Consider the following 16,055-nt stretch of genomic DNA (forward strand, 5'->3'; position numbering starts at 1 on the left):
CCCAGTACATGACGTCAGATATTCTGATGATATATATATTTCTGATATCTCCTAGCCTGTAGCGCAGATTAATTTTCTTCTATCCTTTAACATATTTTAGCCCATCCCATGCTTCGTCCCGTTTGTTTGTTCGCCGATGATGTAGGTTCTCTAAGACACAATTTTGCTTTTTTAGTCCTTGGCTAGAAGGTCATCCTAGTCAGCGCTGCTGCATGTGGCTCATCGCGGCGTGATGCGAAAAAACATGTATATACGGCGTCACGCTCTACTGTCCGTACCCCTTGCATTTGTTTCCCAGATCTAGAAACATAGTTAGGACGTTTAACGTCTCCTGACGCAGATCTTTCCCTGCAGTATCTTGCTCAATTCTTTTACAACACCTCTGAAAAGACCCCATAACTGTGCTAGTTCATCTCTGGTGTCCGAGGGCAGGGCTGGGGTCGCAAGGCGTGGTAGACTCTCAAGAAGTAAATCGTCATTCTTCCCTGTTAATGATATGAATTTAGCAACTTCCGTTTTGCTGTCAGTGAGCAGTCTGACGTTCGCACCAGATCCCTTTATAATCTCTGCCAGGTTTCTCACGGACGTGTAATATATTCCTTGTATATTCCCATACAGATTATCGAATACCCGTTTAGCAATTATTCGTTCTATGGCGTACAGGCAGTCTGAAGACATATAGGAAGGCCCATCTGTTCGTACTCCCGTCGCAGACTCCCAGAATTCTCAGCCGCAGAAAATAGGGGCACAAAAGCTCTTGCATACAGGAACAATAGCAAGAACGCGCGCAGAGCGAATAAGCTTTGGCAACGTCCTAGCATACTTTCTACTCAAGACAAGACCGCAGTGCTATCAGGTCCAGTAGATATCTTGATGAACAAGGAAATGATTTCATTAGATGAAGTATGGAAGGGGAAAAAAAAGTCACTAAAATCAAAGGAAACAATAAGTCGGTCGTTACTTTTGTGCACGGGTTTCGTTGATAGCTGCTGTAATCCCCCTCGCCTTTCTGTTTGTCATGTGGTTAACGCGGAAGCCGTGATGAAGCGGGCAACTCAACAATATACAGATAAAATAATAATTCCGCGCTTGATGCCCCGGTACGAGTACATGATGAGCCGTGCAGCAGTGGCCGGTCTGCAACCGCTGTAAGAAAAAAAGAAAAGAAAAAAAAAACAAAGAGAGAGAGAGAGAGAAACTTCAGTAGTCGAGTGGCATCGGCGAGTCCCGCAAAAGAAGCTGATTATCGCTCTTATCTCTTATCGCTCTCAAAGCATGTACGCGGAAGGTGGACGGTTGTTTTTTCTGTGAGACGTACAGACTCATGTATTTATTTCCCCTGTTGGCCATGGAGGCAATACAAACGGGAGGTTAGCATTTCGTTGCATAATGTTAACATAGCAGCATACAACCACATGAAAAAAATGTGCAGATACGTGGAGGTAAATAAACAAGTACATGAAACATTTTGGTCAACTGGAGCAAACAATGACAACACGTAAAAAGTGGAAATTGAAAAACGGCAATGCAGCGCAATGGTCATGCCAGCCAGACGCGTGAGCCTTCCTCCTTCATCTCCCCCTCTTCTTCCCTTCCCCCAGCAAAGTGCCGCCAGTGTAGGCATGCATATCGCTCCAATTTCCACGTCACCCCTCCGCCCGCAATGGTCGCATAAGCATTTCTTAAATTGTTTGGCATCGGTAATCGAACGCATATAAGCACTTGAATTAAGGATCCTCTTAGGTATTATTATGATAATCAATTTTGTGAAACAAACACTCACAAGTTATTGTTCGGCCAGTGGAAAGCAGACGCAGATGTAGGGCAACATGAAAAACTTAGTGCGGCACCCCATTCTTCTCTATGGTACCCCGCTTCATTGTCCCTGAAATGCAGGACGTAGACACTGCTAATAGTGTGCCAATCCAAAAGGAAAAGACACGTCCGTGAGGAAACTGGAAGAGATTATAAAGGGATCTGGTGCGAACGTCAGACTGCTCACTGACAGCAAAACGGAAGTTACTAAATTCATGTCATTAACAGGGAAGAATGACGATTTACTTCTTGAGAGTCTACCACGCCTTGCGACCCCAGCCCTGCCCTCGGACACCAGAGATGAACTAGCACAGTTATGGGGTCTTTTCAGACGTGTGGTAAAAGGATTGAGCAATATACTGCAGGGAAAGATCTGCGTCAGGAGACGTTAAACGTCCTAACTATGTTTCGAGATCTGGGAAACAAATGCAAGGGGTACGGACAGTAGAGCGTGACCCCGTATATACATGTCTTTTCGCATCACGCCGCGATGAGCCACATGCAGCAGCGCTGACTAGGATGGCCTTCTCGACAAGGACTAAAAAAGAAAAATTGTGTATTAGAGAACCTACATCATCGGCGAACAAACAAATGGGACGAAGCATGGGATAGGCTAAAATATGTTAAAGGATAGAAGAATTCATCTGCGCTACAGGCTAGGAGATATCAGAAACGTGACGTCATGTACTGGGAAGAAGATGGCATCCAAGAGGAAAGAGGCCACATATAAGTGTCGAACTCAACGAGCGCGTGTCACGCATGTTAGATGTGGACTCTATGACGCGAGGGGAGCTAAGAACGGAAATCGGGAACGACGTCCAAAGATCCAGACGACAGCAAGCTGAGGCAAATGTTGCGTCACAGCTTGAGTAACGTGGCTTGGAGTGCCCCCGATTATTTTGGCTTCAACGTTAAAAGGAGGACATTGTGATCGCATATGCAACCATGCGAAGTTTTTCCCAACATGAAGACGTCACTAACTCTTATGTGTAAATCAAATGTTCATCGTGCTTCATTCGTATTTATTCAACTCATACGTATTAGCAATCGATGCTACACAACTGACTTTTACGTAGTGCACGCAGTTGCTTATCAACCGGTCAATAAACTTTTCTTCACACCTACAGAAACAAAGATGATCGAATGAAAGAAGACGCGATAGCGAACAACACAGTCCCAAGCAGCCTGCTGAAAGCCCGAGCAGCAAGATTGTAAATCTTCAGAAGAACTACGCTGATATGACAGCACACCTGCTAGAACCCTCTCCACTGACGAAAAGAAAAGCCAGGAGTACGGCTGTCGAAAAGCACGCGGCATTAGGCTGCAGTAGGGATAGATTTGAGCCACTACGGCTTTTGCTGTATTAAGTCTGGAAAATAAAAGACAGGACAGTAGAACGATATATTTTCTTTACTTTTCTATTTTTTTTTTTTCGTTGTCTGAGATTGTGCTTATTTTGAGAGATTTTGAGAGATGACGACAACAGAAAGTCGCCAGATAATCGCAAATCAAACACCAGCATAAATCAACAGCAGAAAGTCGTGATTTCTTAACTTTTTTTGTAGTTTCGAGGTGAACGACATATCTACAGTGTCTAAAAAATGCAGATGACATCGACAAGGCAACGAGCATTATTGTGGTCAAAAGTGAGCAGAGTAATGTGTTGTAATACAAACCGACCACGTGACCGCCTTTGCGCTTTCCTCCCTAGAGAGAGGCTCCTGCGTTCGCGAGGAAGCCTGACATCCTATAGCTGTATCATAAATTGTCTTCAGGTATTAATAAGCCCCCACCCCCCACCCCCAAAAAAAAAAAAAAAATCGAAAGGAAAAAGGAGAGAGCGAGAAAGAAGAAACGAAACCGGCAGTCTATACAAACGGTGTGTTCATCCACTCGGAGTTTCGGAATATATAGATCGGTTTTATAGTTCAGCGTCATGCGCGTGTGTGTGCATGGTTGTCCTACTTCCCTCATCTTACATGCGTATCCGTAGGTTCTCTGCACTGCCGAGCCTTCAAGCCTCCAGCATTTTTTGCGTCTAGACGACACCGTGACATATCCACGCCAACGTTCACTCAACTTATAGATCTATCGTGCCTCAAAATGTCTTGTTTCTACAATCAAACTGATTGTTGGTTCGTTAATCAATTTTAGTCAAATCTTATTTGTGTATGTCTCAAATTTTGCAACCATGTCATTTTTTCTCGTTTCCTTTTTTTGTGCGCTATTTCATAAATACGATTGTACATTCGGTCTACTCGAACGACCCTCGAATTCTTCCGGGAGTCAGTATGGAAACACATGAGGATATACAGGTTGTCCTTTGTTAGGTGCCACAGTTGTTATTAAAAATGTATGAGAGCCCCGGACGTGCCGTTCGGGCGCCTAACATACCTGGCCTCTCGGATACCTTTCGTAGCCGGTCTCATCAGTGTTCGATGGCTAACTAAAATGGTATACTTAATGTGCTTCACTAATTTTCAAAGATAAGAGATTGACCGAATGACAACATTGAATCCCTTGGAGTCATTGACATTCTCTATGACCGACGCATTGGTGTCTATAATTATGAACCTCTCCTCGATAAACTTGATTTGACAACCCTAGCACATCGTAGAACCTCAGATATGACATTTTCCTGTGCAAACTAGTACATGTCGTCTTAAGCTGTCGTTGGTCCATTTTCTGCTGTTCATTTTAGTTCTTTCTTGTGTTTTCATCCCCCCTTCACCATCTTCACATAATGTTCCACGTGCAGTGGGGTAGGCTAAGCACCTCCGCGGTGAAACACCCATCTCATCGTCATCATTTATTGTTGTCTTTGTTGTGCCGTTCACTCCGACCACACCTTTATCTTACGTTTTGTTTGATTTCTCACAGTTTCGCAGGTACCAACAGACTTCGTAACAGCCATAATGTACACACGTTTGCTCAACGATGTTAGTTCTCCGAAGAGCTGTCAGGCTTTTAGCTTTTTATATCCTATACCCTTACCACGTGAAGTAACACAAATCTTTGCTCCTCGTATTGTTATTTATTATTTGTCTTCTTTATCTGTTTTAGTCTCTTCTGCGGCGAGACATTTCCCAAACCTGTGGTTGCGCGTGGCCTTGAACGTAGGCTTCGCGGCTACGCGTTCGTGCGGCGATTGAAGGCTCCTTTACATGTTCAAAATTTGGAACCCGAATGGAACCTTGAAGATGCCACTATTCATGCCCAAAAAAATGCTCAAAAGTTTCGTCTTGGCAGAGGCAACATACCATTAGAGAACGAATGCAAAGCGCTGCCAGCAGAATATGTAGCACGCCCTTTTCGTTCCAAAATACACAGGCTCTATGGGAGCTGTTTTAGGTGAAGCCTGCTTTACGTTTTGTCCCTAATTCTTGGGCATGATCCGGCTCACATGTCTTTGGGCGTTCGCATGGTCCTCAGAAACCGTGTCGCATAATCCGCACCTGAAGAATGTTGCCATTTCGGTGTCCCGTTGTGTATTATTAACCCGTCGTGGAGGTCGAGGCTTTTCGACAACCAAACGTTCAGCCGGTTTCGATACCGCGCTTTCGCGGAAAAGATCAGACGACAAAAGCATGACGTCAATACTAGAGCGAACATTCCCTGACCGAGGGGAGTTGAATCGAGTTAACTCTCTGGTTACTCCATCTTGTTTTGGAACACGGGTAGTGATGTCACCGAGTTACTCGATCCGGTTTTGGAACGGAGCTTCGGGTAGAGAGCTACTCCCGAGTTGACTCGAGTAGGTTTTGGAACGCACCCGATATAATTCGAGATGATGGTTGGCTAGGGGCGTGCTATGTGGTGAATTTCATTTTTAACAGTGTGGGCATGTGTGCAATTACCATATACCCAAATTGCCACAAAAAGGCGCACTCGAATCGGAAGCGATAATCCTATCATTCGTGGCAATGGTTGGCGCACAGCGTGCTATGCGGTGAAGCTCTGTTTTTAGAGTGTAGGAATAATCATGTGAAGTAGCACAGCAGTCATTTTTAACATTCTGTTTTCTTTCTGTAAAACTGTTAAGTAGCCCAGTACAACGCACCGTGAGAAGGAATCAGGGATGGGCAGTATTTAAATACATTGTAATTAAAATATTATTTAAAATGTAAATACATGTATTTATATTTTGTATGTAAATACAGACTTGAAAAATGTATTTATAATTATATTTAAATACCAAGTTTTGGGTATTTATTCTCGTAAATAATTTATAGCTACTCCTAAATACAGTATTACTGACGTATATCTTCAAGTTGCCCTGCATTTGACCTTTCGGGAACAAGGGAGAGTTTGGGGCGCAGTTATGCCGTGTCTGTGCTAGCATGCGCATGCGACAAACCGTTTTAGATGGCAAGTTTTTCACTGTGCTTGCGGACTACGGTAGCAGCTACCAAATTATCTTGTTGTACGAAGCATCTTCGTCAAATTTAATACAAGCATTTGTTCACCGGCACCTGTGGAGATGCTGTTCTCCTTTCCCAATCTGATTGTACGACCGAACAGAAGATGCCCAAAAAGATGCACTGAAGCTTCTAATATTAAAATAGCCATGATAATCTAACACATAAATGCTATTTTTCGTTGCTGATTTGTTATGATCATCGTTATTTCTTTAATTCCAGATGACATTTCCCTCACAGTATTTATGGTAGTAGTTACAGTATTTAAATACTGTACTTAAATTTTTATTTAGATACTCATGTTGAAACCTATTTATGAAGAGTATTTAAATACCGCTTTCAACAAGGTATTTTGTATTTACATTTAAATATCAAAAAAATGTATTGATGCCCATCCAAGGTATATGTAAACAGGTAGCGTAACTCCCATAGGCCCCTGTGTCTTCAGAATGACGCCATGATAGAGACGGTCAGCGCCATCCATCCGTTGCGCGGACTACTACGATTGTAAATAAATGACGTCAGAGACGACGTCACTAGTATGAATAATAAGTAGTGCATAATTATCCATGCACGTTTACATTGGCCCGGCCCACTTCGCTTGCCTTGTATTCCCTTTTCCGCGCCCAGTCAACAATACCAGACGAGAACACAGAAAAATAAAGCATATCGGATTTAATTAATCATATCAATTCCAAATACATACAGTTATCACATATTTTGACAACTCCAAACAGAAACGCATCGTGATGACCATAGAGAAATTAGGAAGGCTCACATAAGGCCCATTGCTCACCTTGAGCTATACGTACACCTAGTGATTAGACGTTTGCATTTATTCAATAAGTGGCCGTTATAGGTCCATTGCAACAAAACACGACATCGTTGGTGCACAGTTGGTTCCTGCTAACACTCACACCATCATGGCCGCTCGTCCCATGACGAAATCTTTTTTTCCGCGGGTCCAGCAACATGGGATCATTGGATTCATCTGTTCACTCGTGTTAATCTTGGTTTACAGCACGGAGATGTGAACGTCGCTTCCTGTTTAATCCAAAGAGTGTACGAACTCCGTATTACAATGCACGGACACACGGTACAGATACAGAGACGCACGGATAAACAGACCCAACTGTGACACATGCGCAAAGGAGCAGGATACGGAAATGTACTGGAGTGGTAGATGATCTCGTATATGTGCACGAGCGGGGCAACAGAAAGCTTTTTCTACATTGAAATTATGAATAACCTATGAGTACACACAGAAGCCACGCCCATGTTGTAAAGTTTTTCTGTTTACAACCGTACCTCTACTGTCAACACCCAGGATCGCTCGCGCCTCTTGCTGGTGGCCTTGCCGATAGGTCTGATTTGGTATTTTCTCTTGTTTTCGCTACCAGTTTAGATATACCTTGGCCCATCCCTAGAAGGAATTAACCCCACAGAGTCATAATTGTCGCACATATTGAACTTAACGTGCGTCGCAAAACGTGACGTACGCAACAGGGGTGGAGAGCAGTGGCAGCCTGTTACCTTGCGCTGACGCTGCATAGTGTTCGCGCTCGCTGATTGGTTCAGAGTACCGTCTGCTAGTCAGCTGTCCAGGGCTCCGAAGAAGCATTAGGGACAGGCAAATTCCAGCGGGACAACGAAATCCTCCATGCGCACGGTTTCCAATTCCTAATCTCTCTCTAGCGAACAGGTTTACCGACTACAAAAGGAGAAAGCCTTCACACACAAAAAGAAAAAGACAGGCTCGAACCTCAACACTACCACGCAGAGGGTATGACGTTACGGTCGTCCTTCTCATCCTCGTTACACCCTGAGGGGCGAGTCGAGAGTTAACGAGCGCTCCTTTGTTTTTCTGGGGAAAAACTGCATGCATTAAAACTAGGAATGTGCCAACCGAATCCACGAATCCTCGAATCCTAGGCAGGGATTCGAGATTCGTGAATCTGAATCCCATTGCCCAAAACTGCGAATCGAATCTTTCGAATTCACCAACCATGTTTGTTTATTTCGTTTTAAAATCGGCGCCTCAAAGCCTCCTTGGCCGGCGCCCCCCCCCCCCCCGGGGGGGGGGGGGGCGACAAAGCCACAACATAAATCTCCGATATTAGAAGTTTCAAAAGTAACACGGTTTTGCTTTGATTGCTTCTTAGTTTTATGGAGGGAATTCAGACTCCTGAATTTACGTTTTTCCTGTCGATGAACAGCATGTTAAATAAGTTACACTTATGAAGGTGTATATGGTATGCCCAGGCAGCACAAGATGTTGCAAATTTGTTGCATCACTGTTACCTCAACGTTGAAGTGTTGCAGCGATGTTTCATGCCCACATTCGTCGTTGTAGCAATATACTTGCTTCAATGTTCATGCTATGTCTCAAAGATTGCGCAAAGCGAACATTGCGATGATGTTACTGAAGCAATGTTGAATATGTTACACCCAGGTAATGTGGCGTTTACATTGTTGATGCAATGTTTTGCAAGCAGTGTCAATGCTATGTTGTAATTGCATTTCTTCCAGAACGCTTGATCAGCGACGTAAATTCAACGCTTATCTTTATTTCAGTGTATTTGCCGCATTTCAAAAGATGCGTAGAGCTAACAGTGTGATTGTGTTTCCGAAGCAATGTGCGTATGCTACACTCAAGAAATGTCGCAGTTACATTGCTGATTTGGTGTTTGGCAATCAATTTTAATGCAGTGTTTCAATAGCATTGCTCAGAAAACAGTGCATCAGTGACCTAATCTTGGCGTTGCAACACTATCATTCTATCAATGTGTCTGCTGTATTTCGAAGGATGCGTAGAGCTAACAGTGTGATTCTCTTGCGAGAGCAATGTTGACATGGTACAAGTGCACACACAGAGCGCTGTGTGCGTGCACTTGTTTCTTCTTCGTGTCCCGTCTCTGCGCTGTTTCTACGTAGTTATATGTACCAACTTGCCAAAATGTCCGCCTTAACTAAGAAATGTTCTCTCTAAGCAACGTCTGAAACATTGCAGCAACATCGAAACAAACATACTGCTGCAACGTTGCACGTTTTGCAAGCAGCATTTCCGCGACACTTGCTCAGTAACACAATGTTTGCACGATCTTGTTCTCTGTAATTCCCACCAATAAACAATGAATGAAATGTTCGGAACTTCGGCGATGACTATGGACAAAAGGATCGAGAGGAGGACAACATAATATCAAAGAAAATTAATCTGACCGAGAACTTGAAATTAATTACAATACATTCTTACGCACATGTGAATGCGCGCTGACCCTTGATATGGCGTTCTTACACAGAATCAGTGCGACCATATCCCTTGAGCCCTCACGTGGCATAGTGGTTAGAATGATCGCCTTTCGTGCAAAGACTGGGAGGTAACACGTGTTCGAACACGGATGCTGTCTGCGGTTTTCCCAGAGCTTCCCGGTAGGCTTTTCAGACGAATGTCGGCACCATTGCCCTGAAATCTGCCCAGGAGCAGGACGATTACTGAATATGAAGCATACTGTGTTCACTTGCACACATATCACCAAGACTGTAGGGCTCCTCTGGTGTTGCTTTTGTAACGTTGCTAAACTGTAAAATAACTGGTCATTGGCAGTGTTGCATCAACATTGCAATATTTTTTTTTGTTATAGTCGTGACGATGCCCACTTGAGGGCGGCCAACAACGGCAAGCTACCTCGACCCCCCCCCCCCCCCCATATCACATTTTTGCAATGTTGTTTCTGTAATATTGTTGCAAAATAACGAAGCCGGTCTTTAGCAATGTCACATCAGCATTGCAATGTCACATTTCTGCAATGTACGTTCAATAACATCGTTGCAGCACAACGAAAGCGGTCATTAGCAACATAATATCAATATTGCATGGTAATATTGGTGCAATGTCACTGCAACAATTTGTGCTGACTGGGTGGGTATGCCTTCTCCCGAAATTACTTTTTTTATTAAACAAAGATATCAAACTCTGCTTCAAAACACTTTTCAGTAGAAGAGTCTTTTTTCCTGGCTTTTTAAACTCTTTTTAAAGAAAGGATTCGAAAGATTCGAGATTCGTAAGATTCGTGGATTCGCTTAACCTTCCTTGGATTCGGATTCGAGAAATTCTGGATTCGTCCCATCTCTAATTTAAAATATTTTGAGCTGTTCGGTAAATTGACGCATATACTTTCATAAGATGTTTTAAACTGAAAATATTTTGGACTGCAGTCTCTACTCCTTGAAGATAGAGAAATGAGCAGAACAGCTCATTGTCGCCGTTCCTGGGTTAGATCGAAAGTAAATTTCTTAGAAATCCCGTGATCAACCAATGTGTTGACGATGTTGCCAATGCGAGTGACTGTCATTACAGTGTTCTTCGGGGTGTGTCTTCGTCCCTCGTTCAGAACGTGTTCGAATGATGAGCTTTATTCACCCTTCATATCGCGTTGTCGTGACAGCCACTCGTTTTAGCCCCTATTTACACGACGAATGTTGACATAACGAGGTGATGTCCATTCTTGCAATGCCGTTCCAGTGGACGGTACAAAAAAAATAGTATCTTTGGGAACTAGGAAGCCCCCATTGCACATCAAAATCCGAATGTCATCGGGACCTGCAAGCATTGGAGGCCCTTGACCTACATATAGCACATGTACATGTACAGTTTTCAGAATTCAAATATATGACACTATGCCCTTCATGACAGCCTTTCTCCTAAGCATTATTTTCTTCTGTTGATAAAGGAGGAGCCATCAACCGCTCCGGTGATCCTCTGGCTCCAAGGCGGGCCTGGCGGTTCGTCTTTATTTGGCCTGTTTGTGGAACACGGCCCGTACAGAGTAACCGCGGCCGGAAATGCCCAGCTACGCAATCTCACGTGGGCTCGCCAGTTCTCCATGCTGTACGTGGACAATCCCGTCGGGGCGGGCTTCAGCTTCACTGAAGACGATGCCGGATATGCACGCAACCAGACTGACGTCGCCAATGATCTCTATGAAGCGCTGCAACAGTTTTTCACTCTTTTCCCGGAGTATAAGAAAAATGATTTCTATGCAAGCGGAGAGTCATATGCAGGTATGCTACCCCTGACATTTAATGTGCCAAAGTACAAAATATTACAATTTCAGTAAAATTGCAATACAATGTAACAGAAACAGAACGCACGGAACATGCATGCGTTGTCTCCTGGTTTCCTCCATCGTGTGACCGCTCATCGCTATAACACGCTGTTAAAGAATGGTGTATGGAGGTTCTTTTAATACACGTACAGGCTGGGTCAAAAAGAATAGAATGCAACGTGAAGAGTTTAAAAGGTTTTGCAATTGGCTAATACGTGTATCAAAGTAATGCTGATATCGAAAGGAGTTGGTACAGGGGGGGGGGGATATGTTTATTGAAAAAAAAAATATAAAGGGAGGAAAGGTTAGTCAAGCGTAGGCCGACTTGCTATTCTTTCAAGAAAAAAGAAACGAAAGGAAAATGAACACACACACAGTACACAGGTACTCCCAGACAACTGCAAAGGCCGTAGGCCTGGGTGTTAAGTAGATTCCGAACGCAGTGTTGACACAGCTTGTTTGGTATTGTTCATCGGATCATCCATGCATTATAGAGCACCCGAGGGCACTGACCAATAATTGATTCTCGATGTTATGCTGTTAGCCAGTATAGGGCGTTGAACCAACACCACCTATCAAGAAAGCTTAAACGATGTGTCGTAACAGACCGCCAATCAAGACCGTGCTTTCAGCGGCCATAGCTATGTAGACAGTTGTGGTGGTGGTGGTGGTGAAAGGGGTCGCCGTTCTCGGATTCACGGTGGTATGCAACGTCACGACTAACGCCTTTGGGTAATGTGCGTCTGGGCCGACTTCTTCAGGATGGGCATCGGTCTCATGGGCATCCACTGGTAGCCACAGAAATCATGTGTCTGAAATCACCTGCACTAATTGGCTGGCATCCTGACCTTACATATCTACGTGCGATGGACTGAAAGGAGGCAATAAGCATGCCTTCTGTATCTAGGTGGTGTTGGTTGAACGCACCTGTGACGTTGGAAGACCGAGACGCTCTGCTTTTGGTTCTCGTAAACACGTGTCCCCCATAGCGGTCACCTCGCTGGCGGAGGTTCCCGACAGATGCGCGAGCCGGATGAGTTTCGGCGCTCTCATAGCCTGCAGATTCACACATACACAAGTACCCGTCTTTGAAGTGTCCCAAACACTTTCAGAAAGCCCATTCTGATGTTCTAATATGCCTTTACTCCGCACTGTTATATGTCTCGCCATATCACATCCACAACTAAAGGCATTGATTGACAAAGCGAGGAAAGTACGCGAGCTGCGCCTTCAGAGGTTTTTTTTTTCTTGTTTTAGCGGAATTTCTGTTAGGAGTGACAGGACACGTCGGGAGATGAGTTCGATTTCTGATCATTTTTTTTCGTACAAACGTACAACAAACGACCTAACCTTGAAAATATTGAAGACAAACCTTCAGGTGTGTTTTAGGTAATCGGAGTAGACGTATACCTAAGGTGAGGGAAACAGGTGTGGTCACATTCTGCACGTGCCGCAGGGTATAGGACTGCAGATAATTTCGGCCACCCGGGGTATTTTAGACTCACGAATCCTAAATGTGTGCTGTTGGAAGCTGACTGAATGTGGACACGCTGAACATTTCTGCAGGTAAATACGTGCCAGCCATCGCCTACAAAATCCACACTGAAGGCATCAAGGAGTCGGGCATAAACCTACGGGGCATCGCCATTGGCGACGGCATGTGCGACCCGGAGACCATGTTCGACTACGCGGATTTCCTGTACCAGGTAGGACTGGTTGACAGGAACCAAGCCAGTTTCATTCGTCGCGAGAGCGAGCGGGCCAGAGACTTGATTCGACAAAAACGCTTCATGGAGGCATTCTACATCTTCGACAAACTACTCAATGGCGACGAAACCAACTCTTCGTCCTACTTCCAGAACGTCACAGGGCTGAACTTCTATTACAATTTTCTTCTCGCGCAGTCGCCACCAGAATTTGACTTCTATCACACATTCGTGCAGGCACCAAGGATTAGAAAATCCATTCACGTTGGAGACTTACCTTTCAATGACGGTAGCAAGTGCGAAGCACATCTTCTGGATGACATGATGCGATCTGTGAAGCCATGGGTTGGGACCCTTATGGATCATTACAAAGTGCTCATCTACAACGGCCAGCTCGATATTATCATAGCTTATCCTCTAACGGAAAACTTCGTGTCCACGATTTCGTGGCATGGGGCACACGAGTACGCCCATGCACCACGGAAAATATGGAGACTGCCGTCTAAAGAGAATGATGTTGCTGGATACGTGAAACGAGTGGGCAAATTCTTCCAAGTGCTTGTAAGAAACAGTGGACACATTTTGCCCTACGACCAACCTGAATCGGCCTTTGATCTGATTACGCGTTTTGTGCGGGACCTGCCCTTCGATGAGTGAACCCAATGTGTGTATACCGCTGTCACACGGGCGTTTCAATGGTCGGTGGTTGGGGAAATGCAGCAGCAAGTGACGCGGACGAATGGCAAGAACAACGATCAGACAGAAACGGCTGCAACACCGTGTCCGTGTCTGTAGCTGCTGCATTATCCCCACCATAAAAAGTCACGAACTACCCGGATTTATCCCAGTTGTGATCGTTGCAATGATCCCTGAAATGAAATCAATCGAACTGAATGGTAATCAGACTCTGCTACACGGCCCCTATCAACTACCATTGACTGGAATCGTCCTCACCGCGATGGACGTTCGTGAAACGCCATTGAATCATTCGAGGGCCCTCGATAACTGCTGCTGGCAGCTTCATGATCAGCGAACAAACAAGCGCTAACCGAGCGTGCACTTTAAACATGTGACAACTTCTTTGAACGGTCCAAAAATTTTAGTTGCGGGTGTCACATGTGGCTGGTATTCGGAAATGTACTGTTCTGCTTTCGACATCAGGCACGGTTGTACAAAAGTGTGCATTAAATTAAAGTTACATGTGATGAATACTCTGAACAACTTTAAAATTCGAGAATCGTTTTTTGCCTTGCATTTGACGTTACGATATACGCCATTCTTTTACCCCAAATTTAAGCAGATGGTTCAGACGCACGCGCATAGTTCCATCGGGCGTACAGCGTGTCAACTGCTCAAGGAGCATTGGATCGGCTTGTGTTGCAGCGGAACAGCGTCAAGGGTGCTCGAAATGATCAATGGCTGTTGCCTTCAATGACCATTCAAATGCTGGTGTCACAGCGGTATCAAATATATGAAAATAAGATATGTTATTGTCTTTTGATTATACTGCGCGCCTTGAAATTGTGGTTCAGAATTTGCAATGAAAGCACAAAACGCCTGAGGTGCTCTTGCGCCCCCTCGAGACGATGTGAGGTACATGACAGGCTGTACCATCAGCTCTACGAGGAATGCAGACGGTAAACGTGCACTCGATCATAAGCTTGCATTAGATTAAAATCGGTACAAATCTATGATTAATTGACCATACCTTTGTTTGCTAAACTGGAAGAAATAATTAAATTCCTGATGTCATCTAACGAGTTTATGGCACTTTCAAGAGTACACCCTCATGTACCCTGTAGACAGAAACCACGTAATATGCTCGTCCATTACACGACGTAAACTGAAAACAGCGCAGTTTTATTACACATTTGCTCAGCTTAAAAAAATATGCTGATATTCCACTGAATCACGAGTACTTCTGCAAACAGACTGCAACGACAACTTTATTCCACGTTTGGCTAATAAACACAAACTGTACACGATGCTGCACATACAAATACGTTTGGAGAATGAGTATTATAATACATAATACTAATGCTCCAAAGTATTACAGGTATAGCATTATAATACAAAGTACTATTACTGCTCACGTCCGGAATATTTCAAGTTTCTGTTAAAAAAAAATCCAGCTATTTAAAATTTGCAACTGCGTACCTCTTGGAATTCTGTTCAACCCCTGACGTATGAAAGTGTATGAATTTTTATTAAAGCTGCGTTGAAATGCAACATGTGACCATCTCTATGGGCACACGTATAAGTTGTCAGTGCTTTCAGGACGCCTACCTCTGAGCGTAGCATGTGCAGCTAGAAAGCATATGCAGCAATGACGTTTCCTTCCTAACGGAAATCAGATACCACATATTGCTTTGTTTTGTAGCTTCCGCAAATGTGAGAGCCTTTCTTGACTCTGTGTCAGGACGTAGGCTGAGGTGTCTCAGCTTAATTTGATTACGCATACAACCAGGGTGTCGAACCGAACCCGAACCGAAAAGCGTACACGAACCGTTACTTTTGCCGGAACCGTAATTTTCATGACGCTGTTGAACAGGAATCGGAAATTTTCACCTAGCAGACAAACGAGGACACACGGTAAGTGTGCTTTCAGGGTTTCGTGGGCGCCGCGGTTAGCACCCCACACACGCGCTGTTTTTCAGAGAGGAGGCACCACGCCGACGAATGAAGCAGGAATGGAGTAGGTTAGTTGTGTAGATCTATAGGGCGAATATGTGATTAAGGAAGCGCCCAACATTTCCCTTTACAGGTGAGGAGTACAAATTAAACATATCAGAAACATGAGAAGTGGAGAACTAGCGTACGCAGAACCGTGCCTGTTTGGTTGGTTGTGGTTTGAAAAGTAATTGTAGTTCTGCTTGCTGGAGAGAGCATGGCTGGTAATTGTAGTTCTGCTTGCTGGAGAGAGCATGGCTGGCAGACTCATCTTCGACATGCTTCTGCACGGTTTCAGATCGGTTCTCGCTGCGAATGCGGTGTGCAGGCAAGTACGTATA

The 16,055-nt window shown here is 44.4% G+C and overlaps 1 protein-coding gene across 1 annotated transcript in view; it reads left to right on the forward strand.

The window, feature by feature from the left end:
* The window catches only part of LOC135378617 (probable serine carboxypeptidase CPVL), a 29,168-nt gene extending 13,895 nt beyond the window's left edge, over nt 1-15,273 (forward strand). The window contains exons 3-4 of the mRNA XM_064611690.1: nt 10,964-11,294; nt 12,905-15,273. Coding sequence (XP_064467760.1) covers nt 10,964-11,294; nt 12,905-13,701 — 1,128 coding nt within the window. The 3' untranslated portion in view covers nt 13,702-15,273. The remainder of the gene's footprint in view (nt 1-10,963; nt 11,295-12,904) is intronic.
* The last annotated feature ends 782 nt before the right edge of the window (nt 15,274-16,055 follow it).

The sequence above is a fragment of the Ornithodoros turicata genome, chromosome 1 (assembly GCF_037126465.1).
Source record: "Ornithodoros turicata isolate Travis chromosome 1, ASM3712646v1, whole genome shotgun sequence".
Taxonomy (NCBI): Eukaryota; Metazoa; Arthropoda; class Arachnida; order Ixodida; family Argasidae; genus Ornithodoros; species Ornithodoros turicata.